Source organism: Denticeps clupeoides, chromosome 5 (assembly GCF_900700375.1).
Source record: "Denticeps clupeoides chromosome 5, fDenClu1.1, whole genome shotgun sequence".
Taxonomy (NCBI): Eukaryota; Metazoa; Chordata; class Actinopteri; order Clupeiformes; family Denticipitidae; genus Denticeps; species Denticeps clupeoides.
Window position 1 is genome coordinate 26,839,900 of NC_041711.1, and position 19,246 is coordinate 26,859,145.

At 45.6% G+C, this 19,246-nt stretch overlaps 3 protein-coding genes across 7 annotated transcripts; 2 read left to right on the plus strand and 1 right to left on the minus strand.

Moving 5' to 3' along the window:
- Positions 1-81: 81 nt before the first annotated feature.
- Positions 82-11,757, minus strand: zhx2a (zinc fingers and homeoboxes 2a). 3 transcript variants are annotated; one of them, XM_028979834.1, is made up of 4 exons: positions 11,427-11,757; positions 8,030-8,164; positions 1,466-4,000; positions 82-934 (listed from the first exon to the last, which is right to left on the minus strand). In XM_028979834.1, the coding sequence occupies exon 3, from the start codon at positions 3,885-3,887 to the stop codon at positions 1,476-1,478; it is 2,412 nt and encodes an 803-aa protein (XP_028835667.1). In that variant the 5' UTR covers positions 3,888-4,000; positions 8,030-8,164; positions 11,427-11,757; the 3' UTR covers positions 82-934; positions 1,466-1,475. The 3 variants fall into 3 exon arrangements, with proteins under 3 accessions (XP_028835667.1, XP_028835666.1, XP_028835668.1); XM_028979833.1 differs by lacking the exon at positions 82-934 and having other exon boundaries at positions 1,162-4,000; XM_028979835.1 differs by lacking the exons at positions 82-934; positions 8,030-8,164 and having other exon boundaries at positions 1,162-4,000.
- A 2,518-nt stretch (positions 11,758-14,275) lies between these two features.
- Positions 14,276-17,566, plus strand: LOC114790868 (protein lifeguard 1). 2 transcript variants are annotated; one of them, XM_028981276.1, is made up of 10 exons: positions 14,440-14,470; positions 14,570-14,759; positions 14,848-14,926; positions 15,045-15,098; positions 15,193-15,283; positions 15,359-15,396; positions 16,237-16,324; positions 16,470-16,559; positions 16,673-16,720; positions 16,850-17,566. In XM_028981276.1, exons 2-10 carry the CDS (start codon positions 14,579-14,581, stop codon positions 16,997-16,999), a joined length of 819 nt encoding a protein of 272 aa, XP_028837109.1. In that variant the 5' UTR covers positions 14,440-14,470; positions 14,570-14,578; the 3' UTR covers positions 17,000-17,566. The 2 variants fall into 2 exon arrangements, with proteins under 2 accessions (XP_028837108.1, XP_028837109.1); XM_028981275.1 differs by having other exon boundaries at positions 14,276-14,759.
- An 8-nt stretch (positions 17,567-17,574) lies between these two features.
- On the plus strand, positions 17,575-19,146 carry LOC114790866 (protein ANTAGONIST OF LIKE HETEROCHROMATIN PROTEIN 1-like). 2 transcript variants are annotated; one of them, XM_028981273.1, is made up of 2 exons: positions 17,575-17,837; positions 17,957-19,146. In XM_028981273.1, the coding sequence occupies exons 1-2, from the start codon at positions 17,664-17,666 to the stop codon at positions 19,130-19,132; spliced, it is 1,350 nt and encodes a 449-aa protein (XP_028837106.1). In that variant the 5' UTR covers positions 17,575-17,663; the 3' UTR covers positions 19,133-19,146. The 2 variants fall into 2 exon arrangements, with proteins under 2 accessions (XP_028837106.1, XP_028837107.1); XM_028981274.1 differs by having other exon boundaries at positions 17,575-17,803.
- The last annotated feature ends 100 nt before the right edge of the window (positions 19,147-19,246 follow it).

Sequence of the window (19,246 nt, forward strand, 5' to 3'; positions counted from 1 at the left end):
AAAAGATGATATGCTGTGCCAGATTGATCACTTGGTTGTGTTTTATTGATTTACAGCAGACTGGTTTAAAAAAAAAAAAAAAAAAAAAAGAGCAAGCAGGATTTTTTTGTAGCAGTACAGTATTTCCAATACATGTCTGAACATGACACTATAGCAGCGGCAAGAAAAAAACATCCAGCTATTTGAAAGCAAGTATCTGTATCTGCAGTTGAAATGGACCTACCTGGGACATCATTGAAGCCAACATGATAAAGACCATCATCAGAAATATTGCAAACAATGAAACTATGACTACATAAAAGCATGTAACTGTGCATAACTACTGATTCAATTTGATTACATCCCATGTGGCTTTGTCTCCTCGCTCAGAAGGGTACAGTATGACAACTTTGCAGGCAATTTCAAATGGTCCAATGTTAAGAAGTCCTTGACACCCCTAAATAAAAAGTGGTGGTGTTTATTCTGAAGGGTGCTGCTTGTCCTTTTTAGAACTTGTAAGTGCCACCTTTGGACCACATTGTAGCCACTCAGTTATAAAGTATGACAAAATCCCAGCAGATTTTAGCAGTCCTTTCACAAAATGACTAACATTCCTTTGTAAAGGTTAAGGGAATTTGTCTGGGACTCTTATTATAAATGTAACAAAAATCTTTCCCCTTCAAATTTTCAAATTGTTACAAATCTGGTGCAGTACAGAAAAAATATTTACAAGGAACATTTTTTCCTTTACAAAAACAAAAAAAAAATAAATGAAAAAAAAATGTAAGGTAGCAGTCCAGCTTTGGCACTCCACAATCAGTCCCACAAGTCAGTGCTTCAACCCTCATAATGTGCCTCTGTCATCGCTGTACAGGCATAAAATCATTTGTTCCAAATATGAAAATACAAATGTCTGTTTTTATGACCTGCAAGATGAAGCATCCTCCTCTGCAACCTGAAACTCAAAGAACACTCAGTCATCTCATTCATTTAAATGGAGCAAGAAGGTTGTGTGTAAAAAAACAAACATTGACTGTCCTTGATGGAACTTTATGTGGATGAAATAGGCCTAATGGTAAAACGAGACGGGTCTATTATTAGTAAGTAAGTATTTGTTAGGTAAACTATGTGAGATTGAGAATGGGCTTGCATCAACTAAACTGTCCTGGCTAAGAATGTCTGTATTTTGGGATCTAAGCCAATGGCTGTGTGGGCTCTCTCCCTGCAAAATGTTTTTTTTTTTTAAGTCTAAATTACATACTGCTAGCATGCCAGATGGATGAAAGCTGCAGCTGCAAAATTAACTGAAAAGACTTGTTAACCCATTTCAGTCGCCATTTCTTCAGGCAATAACATTTCACATTGCAAGGTCTCCGAAATAAAATAATCACGGCCCAATTATAGTCATTATTATCTACTGGCACTTTCATCAGAGAACTCGGTGTAGCACAAGCTACATGCCATAAAATGGTCAGGCAATGCTCACCTTTTTTATATTAGCCAGTCACTCTATCAGAGTGTTCCCCAGTCTTCACATCAAGATTTGAAGCCACCTTCTGTGAGTCCAAAACATTCTGCTCACTATTAGCTGCCATGGTCACCTTCACCCATCTTCCATGATCAACTCCCACTTGTGAATGTTGGTCCCTGGCCTTGCTAATCTCAGATATGTTATGTCCAATTTTGTTGGTGAACCAGTCCACAATTTCCTGGTTGGTGAATTTTGACCTTTCTGACAGTCTTTCCATGTCATCTTCTATCATCTTTGCCTCTTGAAAGTGCCTTTGCAAAACATTCTGCGCCTGCTCGGTAAGCAGGGACGAGCTCTGGCCATTCTGCTTCTTCTTGCTCAAGTTCTGGAACTGTTCCATCCAGTCCAGGGATCCATTCTTCAGGGCTGAACGGCTCTCTTTGAACCAACGTACAATCTCAGTACGTGCAAGGCCTGTTTGGATTTCCAGGTGATTGTACTCTTCTGGTGATGGCCACTGGGTCTGGCTAAAGACATCTTTGAGAAGGCTAAGTGACTTGCTGTCAATGGGCTCTGGGCAAATGGAAGTGGTCAGAATGGGGAGTGGTGAGGATCTAGCTCTGTTCTCCTGGTCATGTATGCCATTGAGAGACCCCCGTTGATGCTCTAGCCTTTTGGAGCCCATGGAGTTCAACAGGGCCTGTTCCAGATTATCCCGTAGTGCACGGCGTTCTGTAAACCAACAGTCAATTTCATTTTTGGAGAGTTTAGTTTCTGCCACTAAATGGTTGATTTCAGCTTGTGTTGGGAAGCTGCTCCGCTGAAAACTCTCTTCTAGCATTTTCAATTGTTCTGCAGACTTGCCTTTCACTCTCTCCAGGAGAGGGAATTGTGTAGGAACTGATTTTGGGGGCTGGTTTGATTTCACTGGTACTTCACTTTTAATTTGTTCAACTGTCTTGAGGTTGATGTGTCGCTGATCACTAAACCACTTCTTGATTTCACCCCAAGAAAGACCAGTTACCTCAATGAGACGGTACACCTCCTCATCGTCAGGAAACTGACAAAGGGTAAAGCTGGCTTTTAACTCCCTGATCTGGTCTGGAGTCTTCTTGCAGTCTGACAGGTTTGTTGTGGGGGATAAGGATTTGGGTATAGACTGAATGGATTGGATAATGGAGGGTCTCTTCATTTCAGGAGCAACCACAGGGGCTGTTAGTGGCCTTTTCACAGCCTGGGCCACCTGATTGGCTACAGTGAGAGCAATGGGCGCACATGTAACAGTTGACCCATTTGCAACTGGTGTCAACACTAAGCTGGACTGCCCAAGAAGTTGACAAGGGACGGTCTGGATGAGAGGCTGAGAAGGTTTGGTTGGCTGGGTCAATTGGGCAGGTAATACAGTGAAAGCCTGTTGTACTGGCTGAATGGTTCCATTAAACATTTTCTTGCGAGCTTCCTCTACCTCTTCTGGGGACCAACTGATACCATGCTTTAGTCTTTGGGTGGTGAACCACACTTTGATCTGTTCCTCTGGGTGTTTTGAAGCTGCCGTAAGCCAGGAGAGCTCAGCTTGAGTTGGATAGGGAAATTTGTTGAACGAAGTGATAAGAGTCAGGTTTCCATCCAGAGATGGATTGTATTTAGATGTATTCAAAGGGACAGCGATTTTTGGTACAAGGTTGAAGTTCGGTGGACGCTGTAGGGATGGCATTATGTGAGAAAGTCCATCCTTAAGTGTTGCTTCTGGAATGATAACAGTCCCATTCACATTTACTGCTGTTATTTGTTTCTGAGGAAGCTCAGGGTTGAACCTTGTGTCCATTTGTCCATCAACAATTGAGCGCTTGATATCTGCTTTAGGTTTACAAACCCTTAGAGTTGTGGATTTACTGGGTGGAAATGTGGACTCTCCAGTTTGAGAACTAGTATCATAGATGACTGCACAATTGGACCCTTCAATAGTCTGCTCCAGGATGGTCTGACTATTGAGTTTGATCCTTTTGAACTTGAAGTTGCTTTCCCCTGGATGGCACCTCTCATTGTGCTCAGTTAAGTTGTCAAACTTTTTTGTATTGAAGTTGCATACAGCACACAAATACAGAGGGTTCAGGATTACATTAGGGTGGTTGGAATCGACATGTTCTTTAAACTCATTTAGGTTTTGCGTGGAGAATGTACAGTATTTACATTCATAGCCTCCCTGGAGTTTCCGCTGGGGTCGGGTTTCTGCCTCAGGCTTCTCTGGCTCAGTTTCCTCATGTCCTGAACCTACAGGGCTTTTGCTGGGGGTCCAGTCCTCACTAGGAAGAATTTGCATGGATCCATTCTCTTCTGTGCTGTTCACAGAGATGTCCATCTCATCCGGCTCATCCTGCTCCAGCAAATCATTAGGTCGGATCATGCAAGGAGTTGTCGACTTCCTTCGACTGGCCATGGTTCAGTAAGGCTACAAGTTGACTTCAGGAGGCAGCGTGGCTCTGTCTGACTCTTTGTGCTGACCTTTAACGTCAGCTCCAATGGAGGACTTCATCAGACTTCATCACAGATCTAAAAAGAAAAGGAACAAAGATTTTTAAATTGTAAGCTATTATTACAAACAAGCCAATGACTGTAAGCCTCAGGCCTGTAAATCACAATAATTCAATAAAATGTAAATAATACATTTCACATATTATTTAAAATGCTATTCAGAGCTGCAATACACTGCAGCAATACCCACGAGCATACAAAAACTATGGAATGAATTATATGAGAATTGATAATAAAAACAAATTATTTCAGCCCAAAATGTAAAATGATTTAAAATAGTCTGGGCATGCACACACCAAACACTGAAGAGTGACTTATTTGATCTCTTCTCACAGCTAAGACAGCTAACATTTAACTTAACAGCACTACATCACATTAAATATTTCCCAAATATGCTTGGTTCACACATGATCCTCTTAGTCTGGGTAAATTTCTAGATTCACACTTCACGAGTAGCAATGGTGCTTCATAAAAAATTAAACTGAGGCTCATTTCCATCCAGTAGTTATAGCAACCACATAGAGATAGCATTGCAGCTGCAGATTAGAAATGTCCTCATATCTATTAATTAGTCGGGAAGTGATGCAGTGGGCACCAGGAGTGGACCGTGGTTGGGGGGAGGTCCTATGCTGGGTCAGGTTTGATCAGTTCTGTGCCAGTCTTTTCCTTGGCATAGAGTGGCCCCAATGGATCTCAGTGCAGTGGTGCCTAGTTAAATATGCATGAGGTTCTATCCATCTCATATCACATTCTACACTCCAGGATTGCCAGTCTGGAGAAGTAGGGAAAATGCTGCCAGCATTGATTCAAGCAAACAAAAAAGCTTTTCATTACTTGACACAAACCTTGATTCTAACCTTGGTTGCTCTTGTTTAAGGCATGTAAGCTACATGGGATTTATTTGGTACACATCAGTAGTTGACCGTCCTGTGGTAAACAGTCATGTATGTATCCTAGCAAAGTCAAGCTGTTCACAAGTCCACATATCAAACATAGAAGTCCTGCTGTAGGCTGAATCAAACAGAAAATATCTGCAGACCTGAATTTTATAAACAGCCACTTCTGCAACAGCACATAACAGTTGCACAATAAAGCTAAACGATTCCACACAGACACCTGAGTGTCTTTGATTCTTGATTCTTCTAAAGGTTGATAATGAATACAAACAATTGAATGCATAACCGAACAAGAACTTGATAGCCAGTGGCTAGTGGCTGGTATCTGATGGCCAAATAAACAGTATACATGTTATCTACAAAAAGACGGTAAGAATGTAGGCAGCAAATTAGGATAATTAGTCATTACATTGTAATGGTACACAGGAAATGTATTGACACTGTGACAGTGCAGAGCACACAGAACAAGGACAAACTGCTAACACCGGAGGTTCAAGGGACGGCAGCTGTTGTACGAATCCCCAGAAGTGCACCCCTGCTGACTGGAAGCACGCAGCAGCCTGCTCCTCAGCACCACAAGACGACCTAGAGATACCATCAAAGCAGCACAGCAGTGCCCCTTCAAAGCCACAGCATAATTGGAACTGGTGTCCAATAAGAACAACAATGATATCGGCCCTCTCTCTTGTTCTCACACAGAACAGCTCTCACTTCCAGTGGGACGAGGCAGATGCTGGTTGGGTGTAGCCAGAGAGGCTCAGAGAGCAGCGCAGCAGATGCCGAAATGCTCCACTTCATCGTGGATCCAGACAGCGTTTTTCCAGCTGACGCTGTTGCCACGGCGCTGCCGTGTGGGCGGAGACTGAGCGTTGCTAATGCCGTGTGCCGCAGCAGGGGGGCTCAATTTGGGATGGAGGACGAATTAATTTAAATCTCATCAAACGAGTCTTGAGAACCAAACTGGATGGAATCGGCCAATCATTTAATTCTATAATCATTTTGGCCAGAGTTTGGCCAAACAGCAGTGCATACTGCAGAGTAGCTTTGGACAATATGCCTGCAGAAATCAAATCTAAAATCTGATGCACTGACAGCTCAACTGGTGCTTTTTTGTTGGGGATGCACTGGAAGCTCATAATTTTAATGGGATCACATGAGTGAAATACTTAGTTTGTATTTATTTTGATTCTTGAATATCTGTTAAAGACCATTGCACAAACATCACAATCAGACATACAAATTGATTTATTTTCTAGGTGAACTATTGGTGACCTTTAGGTATCTGTTATTTGACAATCCTTCCAGAACGTGATGCATATTCTTCTTTAAGAAGGCACCACTCAAAGCTTAACACGTGCCTATAGATGAACAATTTCCAAACAACATGCAGTGTGTGTGTGTGTGTGTGTGTGTAAATATAAATATCTCCCACTGGTCCATATTCAATGACAGAAAATCTCTGGGGATCTACTCCAATTTTTCAGTGATCACCCTTGTTGCCCTGAATCCCTGGGAACCTGGGAAGGGGACTAATAAGTTGCCATGGAGACAAATAAGGAGCAAATCTACTTCTTCACTCCTCTGAGATCCAGATGAGAAGGTTCCAGACTCTGTTTGGCCACAGGGAGATGTGTTAAATCAAAAGGATTTTTATGTAATTTACCATGCCTTCTGTAAGCTACGACAAACACTTCAGACAAAAAACTGTACTTGCATTACATGAATGGAATTATGACCTGGGAAGGGCTGGGGTTGATCAAGACGGACTAGCTACACATGTAACGACATGAAAGCAGGAGGCTCCTTTGGAAGAAGACATGACGGCCCTGCTAAAGCCATCTGCGGAGGCCATGCCTCGCGGCCACGTATGGCTTCTGCAGCAGAAACCAAATCTCTGTTGCTGCTCGCTTTCATGGCTGCCTTCCCAGACAGTTATGAAATACTGACAGGTCACAGTGAGGATTAGGATCAGTGTCATTTTTGAATCAGCTCTCTGCAGCTTCATGACAAAGAAAAATGTTTAGCCAAAAAAAAAAAAAAAAAGTTCAAATCTAAAGAACACCGAGCACACAAAACCAAGAACTTCACAAGGACCTTTATATAAAGGAATGTCAGTGTCAGAGTAATTATCTTTCTCTTGGTACCAGACTGAGGAGGACCGGTTGGCCATTTTGGGTCTTGGTTTCAGGCCCAAGATGTAAACGTAAACTGAAGAGACGTTATGCCAGTCTTGTGAACTACACTTAGTTATTCCATACAGAATATTGCAAAAATCACAGCAGCTTCAAAATGCTTAAGTCACAGCCATCTCAGCCTGGGCTGTGGGGAGTCCGGACCTGCTACGTGCTAAATGGCTAATGACAGAATTATTGATGGTAGTGTGAACCTGTATAGCTGGTACAATCATTATCCCACAACGAGCCTGCCAGGTATTTCCATTATAGTTTCGTAGACTACACAAGAAATTTGAGAAGGCCAGATCCCAATTTGGGAATTAACTTGAGCTACATTACCTAATATGAATGCTCTTAACCTAAATGAGAGAGTCAAGCTTATCCTAGCTAACTGAGACATCCTGCCTCATGATACTCCAGCCGGACCTAATCCCACTCCTACAGTGAACCTAGGTAAAGGGGCCAAGAAACAGCATTAACACACATTTCACATCACATCCAACCAACATCAGCAGAATATTCTCTGAGATTAAAACCAATGAAGCTATTAAAAAAAAAATAACAGCACACATTGAGAGCATTTGAAAGTTAAGGGGTTGGAAACAATTGGTTGATGCACAATCACGCTGGCCTTCTGAAATACCACAAGAAATACTCAACTAGCCTAACTCTGCCAAGCCTGCCCACTAACCATCTTGATCACTCATTAGACTGGACAGCCATTGCCATTTACGTCTGCCCGTGAGACAGTCATCAGTATCTGTGCTGGTGAATCACACGAATCCCACACTCACATAAGCCCCTGTCTTCTCCTACACTCCCAGAAGAACTAGACCGACACCCACAGACTCTCTCATTACTCAGCCAATTCCCGCAAAGGCCTTCTAAACCATGTATGGAAGGAACTCAGGCCTGTTAAAAACCCAATAGCTTCTGTCATTTTTGGTTCTAAAAGATAAATTAGTCTGGTGACCCACCTTCTAAAGTTGGCCACCCCCAGGTTGGAGGTGACACCAGGCTTGTTGAGCTCATGTAGAGACGTACTGAGACAACCCTACAGCCTTTGCAATGCTCAGGTCCAGTAGCACTTTGTGGCAAGCCTTGCAAACCACCTGAAATCAGATCCAGAGAGTCTTCAACACAGGTCTAGCCATGCGGTAAAAATGCAGACATTATGTGACCTGACTAAAATCAGCTACAGTGCTACAGAGGTCAATGCTAAAATGTCTAAGACTTATATCAGTGAGGCTACCAGAGGTCTATCGCCCCTTTTGCCTGGTTGCAGTACAACTTTTAGCATGACAGGATAAGCCCCTGAATCTTAAAGCAGACAATTCAAGAAAATAAGCAGATGTTGCTCACATGCACTTTAGACTCGAACCGACAGTGGCTTAAAATTTAAAATAGGAGAGAGATACATATTTTTTCTGTAAAACATGTGTATGTGTGGATAACCACGCGTTGCCTGTTCACGTAGCCCATGCTAGACAAATATGGAATCAGATTTGTGCCAAATGTATTGAACAAAACTTTTAGCAAAAATAACATGCTGAAGAAACGAGAGAAAAAAAAGTTATATGAAAGTAAAACTTATAACTTGCATTCAAATGACCCATGTAATTGTGTAAATACTTGTCTTAATTTCTTTAACTCGCTCACTGCCAGCTTTGTAAATACTCCTCCATCTTTCTCGTTTGTGCTACTTGAAATTTAGAGTTTTGGGGATGAAGGCACAAAGTAGCAGCCACATTATTTTTTTTCAATTTGAAGTATTTATTAAATATGCTGACTAGATATGTGTTGGGGCGCCTGTCATTTTCACTTCATTGTCACTCAAATATTTACTGGCCAATATGGGAATCCCTCCCTACATGAACGGATTGTGTTATGTTAACAGTTATAACCTGATTATAAAGTTATCAGGTTCAGTGGAGCATCATGGCCGAGGCTAGCGGTTAAGAGAGCGGCCCCGCAATCGGAAGGTTGCAGGTTCGAATCCTGATCCGCCAAAGGTGCCACTGAGCAAAGCACCGTCCCCACACACTGCTCCCCGGGCGCCTGTCATGGCTGCCCACTGCTCACCAAGGGTGATGGGTTAAAAGCAGAGGGCACATTTCGTTGTGTCACCGTGCGCTGTGCAGCAGTGTTTCAAAAAAAAAATATATAAAACGCATTTCACCTCAGACTACAGCATTTGCAGGTTGCGGTGTCTGGGCTGCTGAGGTGCTAAAATACGGAAGCGACGCACGCAGTACCACACGACACGGTTCACTGCATAACGCTAACAGAGCGAAATGGATGAAAACAGGGCCGAGAACGACAGCAATGGTCATGGTTTTATATGTTAATAAACTGTTTTCTGTATGGCAATATCACAAAAAAATGTGATTACAATGGATTGAAAAGTCAAATTGTTCCACATGGAAAAGAATATTGTGATCAATTTTTGCCATATTGCCCAGTTCTACAAAAATCTGAGAGCAAGCTGAAGTGTTTCATGGGTAACACAAGAGAGGCCACAAGAAAATAATCTGAAATGTGTTTTTTTTTCTCTCTTTCTTATTTTTTTGTGGTTTAATCGTCGTATTTTAATCACTGAAACATAGCATCTGCGTAACCAAGTCACAAAAACTGCGTAGGGTTACTAGGCAACTTGATAAAACTCTTCTGGGGGCCTCAGCCGGTAGACAAGCGGCACACGATCCGGCGCGCCGCGCGAGGCGCAGATTTTATTCCTTTAAAAAAGGGAAAAAGCAGATGCGACGTCACCCGGGAAACCGACACCGAGAGGACAAAGATGGACGCCATCAGCATACTATTTACAAACACCATCTGTCGCCGCGCTGCGATATCAACAAACGCGTGGCGGACGAGATCACCTTTCAGACTTAAACAATTTCCAGGGTGCCGAGACACAGACGGAGACATTGCCGCGTCCCAAACACAGAGATATGACGGTTGCTGAAGTACTTCTGAAACCAAAGACCGCCAAAGGGCGGTTTTTCGAGACGAACTGAGGGATGTGGTCACCACCAATAACCGGGACGAGGTATTCCCCATCAGTACCGCTGGAACACGTCGTGGGACGTACATAACCGGGGCGGGGGGGGCTTGACCGGACCTCCGAGGGTTTTAGGTAAGTGAGGCCTTCCCCCCGGCGAAGTCATGACCGCCACAGACGCCACAGGAGAGCACGGCGCCCGCAGGAGCCCGGCCCACAGGCATGACATCATCGGAGCCCGGGCCAGCTTAGTCACCGGACGGCTCCGTCTGCAGGCAGAGGAAACAGCAGCAGCGGCAGCGGCGGCAGCAGCAACAACCTCCACAAAGACGTCAGCAGGCGCCTTGCGACGACCACGGGCAGCCATTTTGAATTCAGCCTCGGAAACAGGGGCCCAAATTCGAGCCGGCGGGGGCTGTTGGTCAGGCCACGTCCAGCCTGAAACCTCAAAACACGCCAGGCCCGCCTGCCTGCTGCACGTACCGGCGGTCACGACCAAAAGCAAACTCCTGCGCTCCGGACCTACACTTAATGCCATTTCTTTATTTCATTTTTTTTTTTTTGTTTGTTTGTTTGTTTCCCCATCAGTCAGGTTGCTCCACGCTGACAAGATCCCTGCACCCCTCACACGAGCGCGAAGCCTCCTCCGCCCCGTACGCATGATAAACAATGCGTGACGTGGCCCATAACCGCCACGCAGCCCCACAACAAACACCTCCTCCAATCAAAAAAGCACCAGCAGGTTCACGGAAGGTGACTGGAGGGAGGGCTGCCGGGGGTCCACGATACCGATCAAAACGCGGGCCCGGCCGCCATCGCTCCGCGGGAGGGAGCCGGCCAGCCTCGGGGTGCCGTGCGGGGACGGGGGGGGGTGTTGCGCCAGCGAACTGCTGCAATGTGGCTGCTGCGTGTGTCGCGCAGTACGGTCGTGGAAGGCGTCGCCGCGTCCCGCGGCTCCGGGCGCGGAGGACGAGAATCACGCGTCGCGTCGCGTTCGGCGGGAAAGGACGTCGGTCCTTTAATCCGCCGGCGGCGACGTAACGCCATGTCGACATTGGAAGCCATATTTTTTTCTCTCTCCCCCCCCCCGACGTCGGCGGGGAAGGAGGACGCCTTTCACCCCCCCAATATCACACACGATTCAGGACCGATCGCGAGAATGCGGACAAACTTTCGCTCTCCGGCGACCCGCTGCTGGCAAAGGTTATCGCGCCCGCTTCCACAATATGGCCGGGACAGGCAAAGTTTACGGCGCGGCTCTAAGTTCGAACCCCGCGTCGGCCCCGGCGGCTCCAACTTCGCCGTTCTTGATTTTTTTTTTTTTTTTGTAATGCCCCCCCCCGTTTATTAAATGCAGACGGGCGCGTTCTTACCTGGCCGCCGCGTGCGCGCGCCGGGATGCTGCGTCCCCCCGAAAACAAACCGAAAATCGTCCCGATCTCGCGTCCGGCCGCGGCGCGGGGATTAATTGTAAAGATTCTACCGGATCCCAAAGACAACAGCCGAGAAAAATTGGCGATCGCAGGGGGATCTACGCCAAAACCCACATGATCATCTACGTCAGCAGACGTATTTGCATACGATAGACGACGCGCGTCCATGCCGGACCGAGGGAACTGCTCGTAAAGTTCGGGGATCGCGGCGGAATCGCGCCCGGGCGCCCGAGCTGCTGCTGCTGCTGCGGCGGAGGAGGCTTCCGACTTCGAAGTGAACGGACAGCTGTTGTTTTGACGCGTTTTAGGTAATTGAATATTAAGTATGATGCGCGCGGCCATAGTCGCCCAGCTGGCGGGGGCGGGGGGGGGGGGGGGGGGGGGGGGGGGGCGATGTTCCATCTTCCGCCCCCCCCTTCTCTCTCTCTCTCTGTCTCTCTCACTGTCTCTCTCTCTCTCTTACTGTCTCTGTCTCTCTCTCTCTGTCTCTCTCCTCTCCGCATCATCTTCATCTTCACACGCCGCTGTTTCAGCAACTTTTTCTTCCTTTTCACTTCCCTCCGGCTACCGTCGCCACCCCAGCGCGTAGTGACATCTTACTCACCGACTTCTCAGCGCGTCTTAAGACGCAGCTACACAACGCAGTGTTTACACACAACATGTGATGTACATGCCATGTGCAAGTAGTGGGACTCACTGTACAACACACCGTGTGGAGATACGACGGCGTGTGAATTTCATTCATATTCGGACTGATGGTTGTTCTGTGACAGGGACATCGTCTTAATGTATCGTTAATTTCGATACAATTAGATGAAGCTATTATCATATTATTAACTACTTATAGTGCATTCTCAAGTCATGTGACGCATGCTGCATTGCAGTAGGTTCCCGCTCAACAATGTACCAGAGAAAATACGTACATTGCACGATAAACCTCACCAAAAAGGCACCTGGACTTGCAGTCATGTACATTGGGCTGCAAGTCCATTACACTGATGCACACATTTGTTGCTGGACTGTATTAATACGCCTTCACTGCACTACCTGTTTGTGGGGCAGCGGTGGACTAGCGGTTAAGGAAGTGGCCCCATAATCAGAAGGTTGCTGTGTTCGAATCTCGATCCGCCAAGGTGCCACTGAGGTGGCACCGAGCAAAGCACCGTGCCCACACCCTGCTCCTCGGGCGCCTCTTGTGGCTGCCCACTGCTCACCAAGGGTGATGGTTAAAAGCAGAGGACACATTTCGTTGTGTCACCGTGTGCTGTGCTGTCGTGTTTCACAATGACAATCACTTCACTTTCACTTACCTGCACTTCAGTCACAGTGACTCGGAAAATGCCGGAAAACACAGCAAGGTAGACGTGTTTCTCTATTACCATACAGTCTATGTTATAGACTCAAACAGTCTATACCTCAGATGTGTGTTTAAAGCTGAGTTCCCACCGTCGAGGCCCCACCCTGCATCCAGTATGGGCTCCGCCAGCAATGGGGACTGAATGATTATGGATTGTGAGTGAGTGATTTATACTTTTTGCGATGAAACCTCTCTGTTTCTGTATTCTAATTTAATCATTAAAATCATTGCTTTAATCGAAACTGTGGTCCAGTTCCTGATCAATCGCACTTTTCTTTCAAAGTTTTGGACAAAAGACAATGAACTTTCTTCTAGGTATAGTGCAATACATAGTGAGCTGGCCAAAATGGAGTCTGATGGCTTATTCGCTGTGTTGTGGACTATTTATTGGGCGGATGGAGGCGTAAGACCCAGCACTGGAGTGCGAGAGAGAGCGGTGGAGAAGTGCAGCACACACAGTGTGAATAGGCTGAGTTTTAATGGCAGCATCGGCAGTGGGAAACATATTAACCAAGATAATAAATGACAAAAACACTTTCAGAACTGATTTTCAGTGGGAGTACTTAAATCTTTTTCCTCATGTCCTGTTCCTAAGTCTAGGGGTCTAAGAAACGCGACAAGGGTGTGGAGAGGAGGACGTCCAAGAAAGCATAGAAACAGTGCTTTTTATTATAGTGAGCTAACAGGTAGAATAAAACAGCGGACTCAGCACAGCTAACCAACATCAGTACAGCCTAAAGGAAGGGATGGTCCAGCAGGGATCACTCAAACATGCACAAAAGTTAACAAAAAGGGCACATAAAGCTAACAGGCTAGCAACAAAGGGTCCATCACACAAACACAAGACACACAAATGAGATCCCCAATGGAGCTCCTTGCAGATCTTCATGGACCCTGGGGTCCTCCCAAAAGCGTAAGGGCCTATCAGACCCTGGAGACCTCCTGAACACCATCTGAAGTCTCTTTATATAGGTGGAGGTGACCAATAGGCAGATGGTAGGCGGAGCTGGTTGGCTTCAACTCCTCCCACGAAGTCAACCTAAAAGAAACAAGACAGAAAAACACAGCCAGCCACGCAGAACACGTGGGAGCATACGTCCAGGGACGTAACACTCAAAAAAGGTTGATGGAGATACATACATGATTACATATCTGGTACATGGTATCTGACACAACATACATTTGCAAGCCAAAATGGGGAGATGCTTATTAAAATTACATTTACAGCATTTATCAGACGCCCTTATCCAGAGCGACTTACAATCAGTAGTTACAGGGACAGTCTCCCTGGAGCAATTTAGGATTAAGTGTCTTGCTCAGGGACACAATGGTAGTAAGTGGGATTTGAACCTGGGTCTTCTGGTTCATAGGAGAGTGTGTTACCCACTAGGCTACTACCACCCTTTTAAAATCTGCTTATTGGAACGTCCTCTTCACAACATCATTATCCTGCATGATTTGAACTCTCATTTTACTGTCTGAAATGGATTCAACGTGATATTTTATGGGAAAATGCGAGCCAGCAGAATGTCAACAAAAGCGTCATCTCCCAGAGACAGAGCCGCTGAGGTTAGACTTTGCCCTGCATGAATCGTTACAGGAAGTAGTTCTGTACGGCAGAATAAAGGTAAGACGATGCACTCTACAACTAAAAAAAAAAAAAAACTATTCTGTTTTGATTGGTGCAATAATTGATTTAAAAATGAGTAAATTTTTTTCTCATAAGGAGGTGAACATGAATACAGAAACCAGGAATAATCCTCCACCCTACAGCCCCGACTACCATCAGGATTTTCCCCATGGAACAGGCACCCAGGCTGTGCCAGGAAATGTAAATCTGAACGCGATTCCTCCACCAGAGTACTCGCAGGCGCTTGAAGATGTCAGCTCTTTTTCAGAATCCAAAATTAGACAAGGTTGGGGTGACATTTTTTAATAATTGTTTGATTAAAATTTGATTTTTTTTTCTAATGAATGAATTAATAAACATTTTCTTTTTTGCAGCTTTTGTGAGAAAGGTCTACCTGACTTTAATGGTTCAGCTTTTGGCCACAGTTGGAATTATTTGTGCCTTTTTGTACTGGTATGGACAGCAACTATTTTGCTTTTAAAACTTTCTGTTAACTACTACTACAAATGAAATTAATATTATTATTATTATTAATATTGGTAATAATAATGCGAGTTTTGCTCTGCTTTAGGAATGATCTTAAAATGTGGGCCATATACAATAGCTGGTTCACCTTCACAATGATGTAAGTGTATTATTTCAAATAACAGATGTCTTCCAAACATGGTTGTAAATGGCTGAGCTTGGAAATTTAACATCACTTCTTTCATTTCAAATAGGGCTGGCACTATTGTTCTTGTTCTGGTGCTCGCCTGCTGTGGAGATATTCGCCGAAAAGTTCCATTCAATTACATTTTATTAGGACTTTTTGTGAGTATTATAATTAAGGCTACTATATTAGACATGATTTGAATTATAACTTTTTTCCCCACTCTCTTTCAACAGACAGTTGTGGAGGGTTTCATGTTAGGTTCTGTAACAGTGTGAGTATTTCAGTGCTTTCTAAGGCAAAATGAACATGAACAATACAGTACAGGCCAAAAGTTTGACACACCTTCTCATTCATGGTGTGTTCTTTACTTTCATGACCATTTACGTTGGTAGATTCTCACTGAAGGCATCAAAACTATGAATGAACACATTTGGAGTTATGTACAAAAAGTGGAGACATGGTCTCCATAGTCACCGGACCTGAACCCAATCGAGATGGTTTGGGGTGAGCTGGGCTGCAGAGTGAAGGCAAAGGGGCCAACAAGTGCTAAACACCTCTGGGAACTCCTTCAAGACTGTTGGAAAACCATTTCAGGTGACGACTTCTTGAAGCTCATCAAGAGAATGCCAAGAGTGTGCAAAGCAGTAATCAGAGCAAAGGGCGGCTATTTTGAAGAAACTAGAACATAAAACATGTTTTCAGTAATTTATTGTTAAGTATATAACTCCACACGTGTTCATTCATAGTTTTGATGCCTTCAGTGAGAATCTACCAACGTAAATGGTCATGAAAATGAAGAAACAAACTTTTTTTAAGTGAAGTGATTGTCATTGTGATACACAGCAGCACAGCACACAGATCACACTCTGCATTTATCCCATCACTCTTAGTGAGCAGTGGGCAGCCAGGACATGTGCCTGGCTAGCAGTGTGTGGGGATGGTGCTTTGCTCAGTGGTACGTCAGTGCAATCTTCTGATTACGGAGCTGCTTCCTTAACCGCTAGGCCACCACTGCCCCAAGTTTTGGCCAGTACTGTATATAAACAGATTTTAAGACGTTTCCATCTAGTATCCTGCAAAGACTAAATCATTTGAGCTGCTTTCTTTCCAGGTTTTACCAGGTTGATGCAGTTTTCTGGGCAGTAGGCGCTACAGCATTTGTGTCTTTTGCTTTAAGTGTCTTCGCTATGCAGACAAAAGTAAGTAATCCCTCCAGACTGTGACATTTGCATGAGCAACGTGTGCCGATAGATTATAGCACAGTCAAGTGGGGTGCTGAAAAAAAAGAAGTTTACAAATCACTCATGAAATGTACCGGACTTCATAAACTGTTACTGTTGCCAGTGGGATTTTACAGCAGCAAGAGGAGTCATGTGGGTCATATGCTGGACTCTCTTTTCCTTTGCAATACTTTGCGCCATCTTGCGATCACAGGTACTCATGTGTTTTATATGGATGAAAATAGGATCCTATTCATATTGTGCTTCATTAAAACTCGAAATGAAAACTAAATAATGAACACGACCCTTTTTTTACTATATCAACAGTACGCTTACATTGCATATGCAAGTATTGGGACATTGGTGTTTTCCATTGTAAGTATATTTTGTTATTTGTTATACATGTGGGTGAGATGAAGCTGTTCACATTTTTTTTATGATTCATATTTTTCAAGATTTCAGTGTAACTCGTCCCCCTCTCTTATTGTCGCTTTGCATCTCTAGTACCTGGTTATGGACACTCAGATGATGTTGGGTGGTAAGCACAGGTACAGCATCAGTCCGGAGGAGTACATCTTTGCAGCTCTCAACCTTTACCTGGATGTAGTGACACTTTTCCTCTTATTGCTTCAGCTGATTGGACTCACTCGATAAATCACCACAAAAACACCACTAATAATTCACTTCATTGAAAAGTTATCCTGCCATGATGGAATTATCATTTAATGTAAATGTTATGTATAAATTAATCTTTCTAGATAATCTTTAAAGATAAGTTTACTACATAGCAGTAAAATATTTTGACAAATAATTGTGATGGATTGTGAATGTGAATGTTCATTTTGATTGTTTTGAATTACAGTGAATTTTAAATTGGCTTTTGTCCCCCTCTCTCTTTTTAAATCAAATAACTAGCAAACCACATATTCGGTCCAAATGTATCTAACCTTTTATTCTAGACCCTGTGAGTTGATGTGTTGCTAGGCAACCTCACCCATGGCAACTTTCTACCAAGTGATGAACTATTACAAGGTGTCTGAATATAATGAGTCTTTCTTTCTGAGACCTACTGAGATTTCCCTGGTAATATTCAGCATTGGAGATACTACTGTGATAAAGACGCTTAATAGCTTTAAGCTGCCTTGAAAGTCTGTCCTCGAAAATGATGTTATTTTCTATCCCAGCCCAGGTGGCGGCGGTAATGTGCATTCATGTTACGAGCAGGACTTTTAATTTGACATGTGACATGTGTGTTTCCGCGAGAGTCCGCTGCGCAAGTTTTGTTTAGCGGGACTAAGAAACCTGGCTTGCAAGTTGCATGTTCGAAATGGAGCAGGACGACTCGGCGGTGAGACTGAAGTCCAGGTTGTTGTTCACGATCAGGAGACGCAAGGAGGTGATAAACAACTCGATCACGGAGAGACGAACCGCAATCCACAAGCGCATCAGGCACCGCAGGTACCTCTTCCACAAAATTGAGAGGATGCACGCGGTGAGTTCGTACTTCAAAACTCGCCATGCACCATCGTGCAGATGGTCGATGCATGGTCCTGAGTGGTGAGGAGATGGCCCTCGTGGCTTTTAATGTGCGTGCACGGTGTTCTTTTGCAGATGGCCCTGCACATGTCCCGACCCCAGACTCATCTGTCCGGCATTCCAAACGGATCTGAGTGGTGGGAAAAGTCCGTGCTGGTCGACTTCGGGCCGCAGGACTGGCTCGAATGGTTCCACGTCACCAAAGACACGTTTTTTTCGCTGTGCAACACACTCAAGCCTCGGTTTGCTCAAACTGGCCTTCTCGCCAACCCCAAGCTCACCCTACCTCTCGAGAAACGCTTAGCGGTGGCCCTGATTTGTTTGGCCGCCGAAATGGACTACGGCCTCATCGGCGAGCTGTTCTGTGTGAACGTCCCTGCCGTGGGGGAGTGCATTCGGGAGGTGTGCGACGCCATCATCATGGTGCTCAAGCCGCTCTACATGCATCACCCTACCGAGCAGGAGCTAGAGGACAACGCCAGGACGTTTCACCTGAAGTGGGGCTTCCCGCACTGCGTCGGCGTGATCGGCACCATGCACGTTCCCGTCAGCGTCCCGACCGCGCAGGACTACTGGAGCAGGGCCGGCTGCCACGCCGTGGTGTTGCAGTGCGTCGTCGACGGCCACGGCCGCTTCTGGGACGTCTGCGTGGGGCTTCCCGGCAGCACGGAGGACGCCGCCGTCCTGCAGAGCTCTGAGCTGTGGATCATGGCGCGAGACGGGGGACTGTCGCCCCAGCCCCCCCGCACACTAATGGGACAGCCTCTTGACTATCTGCTGCTAGGGGACGCCGCTTATCCGTTGCAGAAGTGGCTGCTCAGGAGCTACCCCGCCTCGCCCCGGCTCACCTCGCAGCAGTGCGCCTTCAACGTCCGCCTGAGCCACTGCCGCACGGTCATCGCTCGGGCCTTCCAGCGGCTGAGAGCCCGCTGGCAGTGCCTCAGCAAGCACAGCCGCTGCCACCTGGAGCTGGTTGCCATGATGGCGCTGGGCAGCTGCGTCCTGCACAACGTGTGCGAGGCGCGGAGCGACCCTCTAAAGGAGGAGTGGCTGGACGACGTGAGGCCCGGCGAGGGCCCTCGGCCCTCCATAACGCTGCCAAAATGCATGGACGACCCCGTGGCGGAGCAGGTGCGGGCCCTGCTCTGCAGCTACTTCCACAGTCGGCAGCAGGGGCCGAGAGCCCCGGAGCCAGAGACGCTGGCCATGGGGGCCTTCCTTCCCCACCCGCGTGCAGAGCAGGACTCTTGAACATCCACTGGAAATTGCAGGATTAAAAACCAGTTCATGCGTTCTGTAATAGTATACTATTCGTTTTCTGTCAGATTAATTTATGACAAATGTATGTGTATTTTAATAACACAT

What these genes read in the sequence shown, in the direction of transcription:
- zhx2a (XM_028979834.1), bottom strand. Translation starts at nt 3,887, where the DNA reads ATGGCCAGTCGAAGGAAGTCGACAACTCCTTGCATGATCCGACCTAAT.
- LOC114790868 (XM_028981275.1), top strand. Translation starts at nt 14,348, where the DNA reads ATGGGAAAATGCGAGCCAGCAGAATGTCAACAAAAGCGTCATCTCCCA. An exon ending in ATTTGTGCCTTTTTGTACTG is followed by an intron (nt 14,927 to 15,044) that starts GTATGGACAGCA and finishes GCTCTGCTTTAG; the next exon opens with GAATGATCTTAAAATGTGGG. An exon ending in GGACATTGGTGTTTTCCATT is followed by an intron (nt 16,721 to 16,849) that starts GTAAGTATATTT and finishes TTGCATCTCTAG; the next exon opens with TACCTGGTTATGGACACTCA.
- LOC114790866 (XM_028981273.1), top strand. Translation starts at nt 17,664, where the DNA reads ATGTTCGAAATGGAGCAGGACGACTCGGCGGTGAGACTGAAGTCCAGG. An exon ending in AAATTGAGAGGATGCACGCG is followed by an intron (nt 17,838 to 17,956) that starts GTGAGTTCGTAC and finishes GTTCTTTTGCAG; the next exon opens with ATGGCCCTGCACATGTCCCG.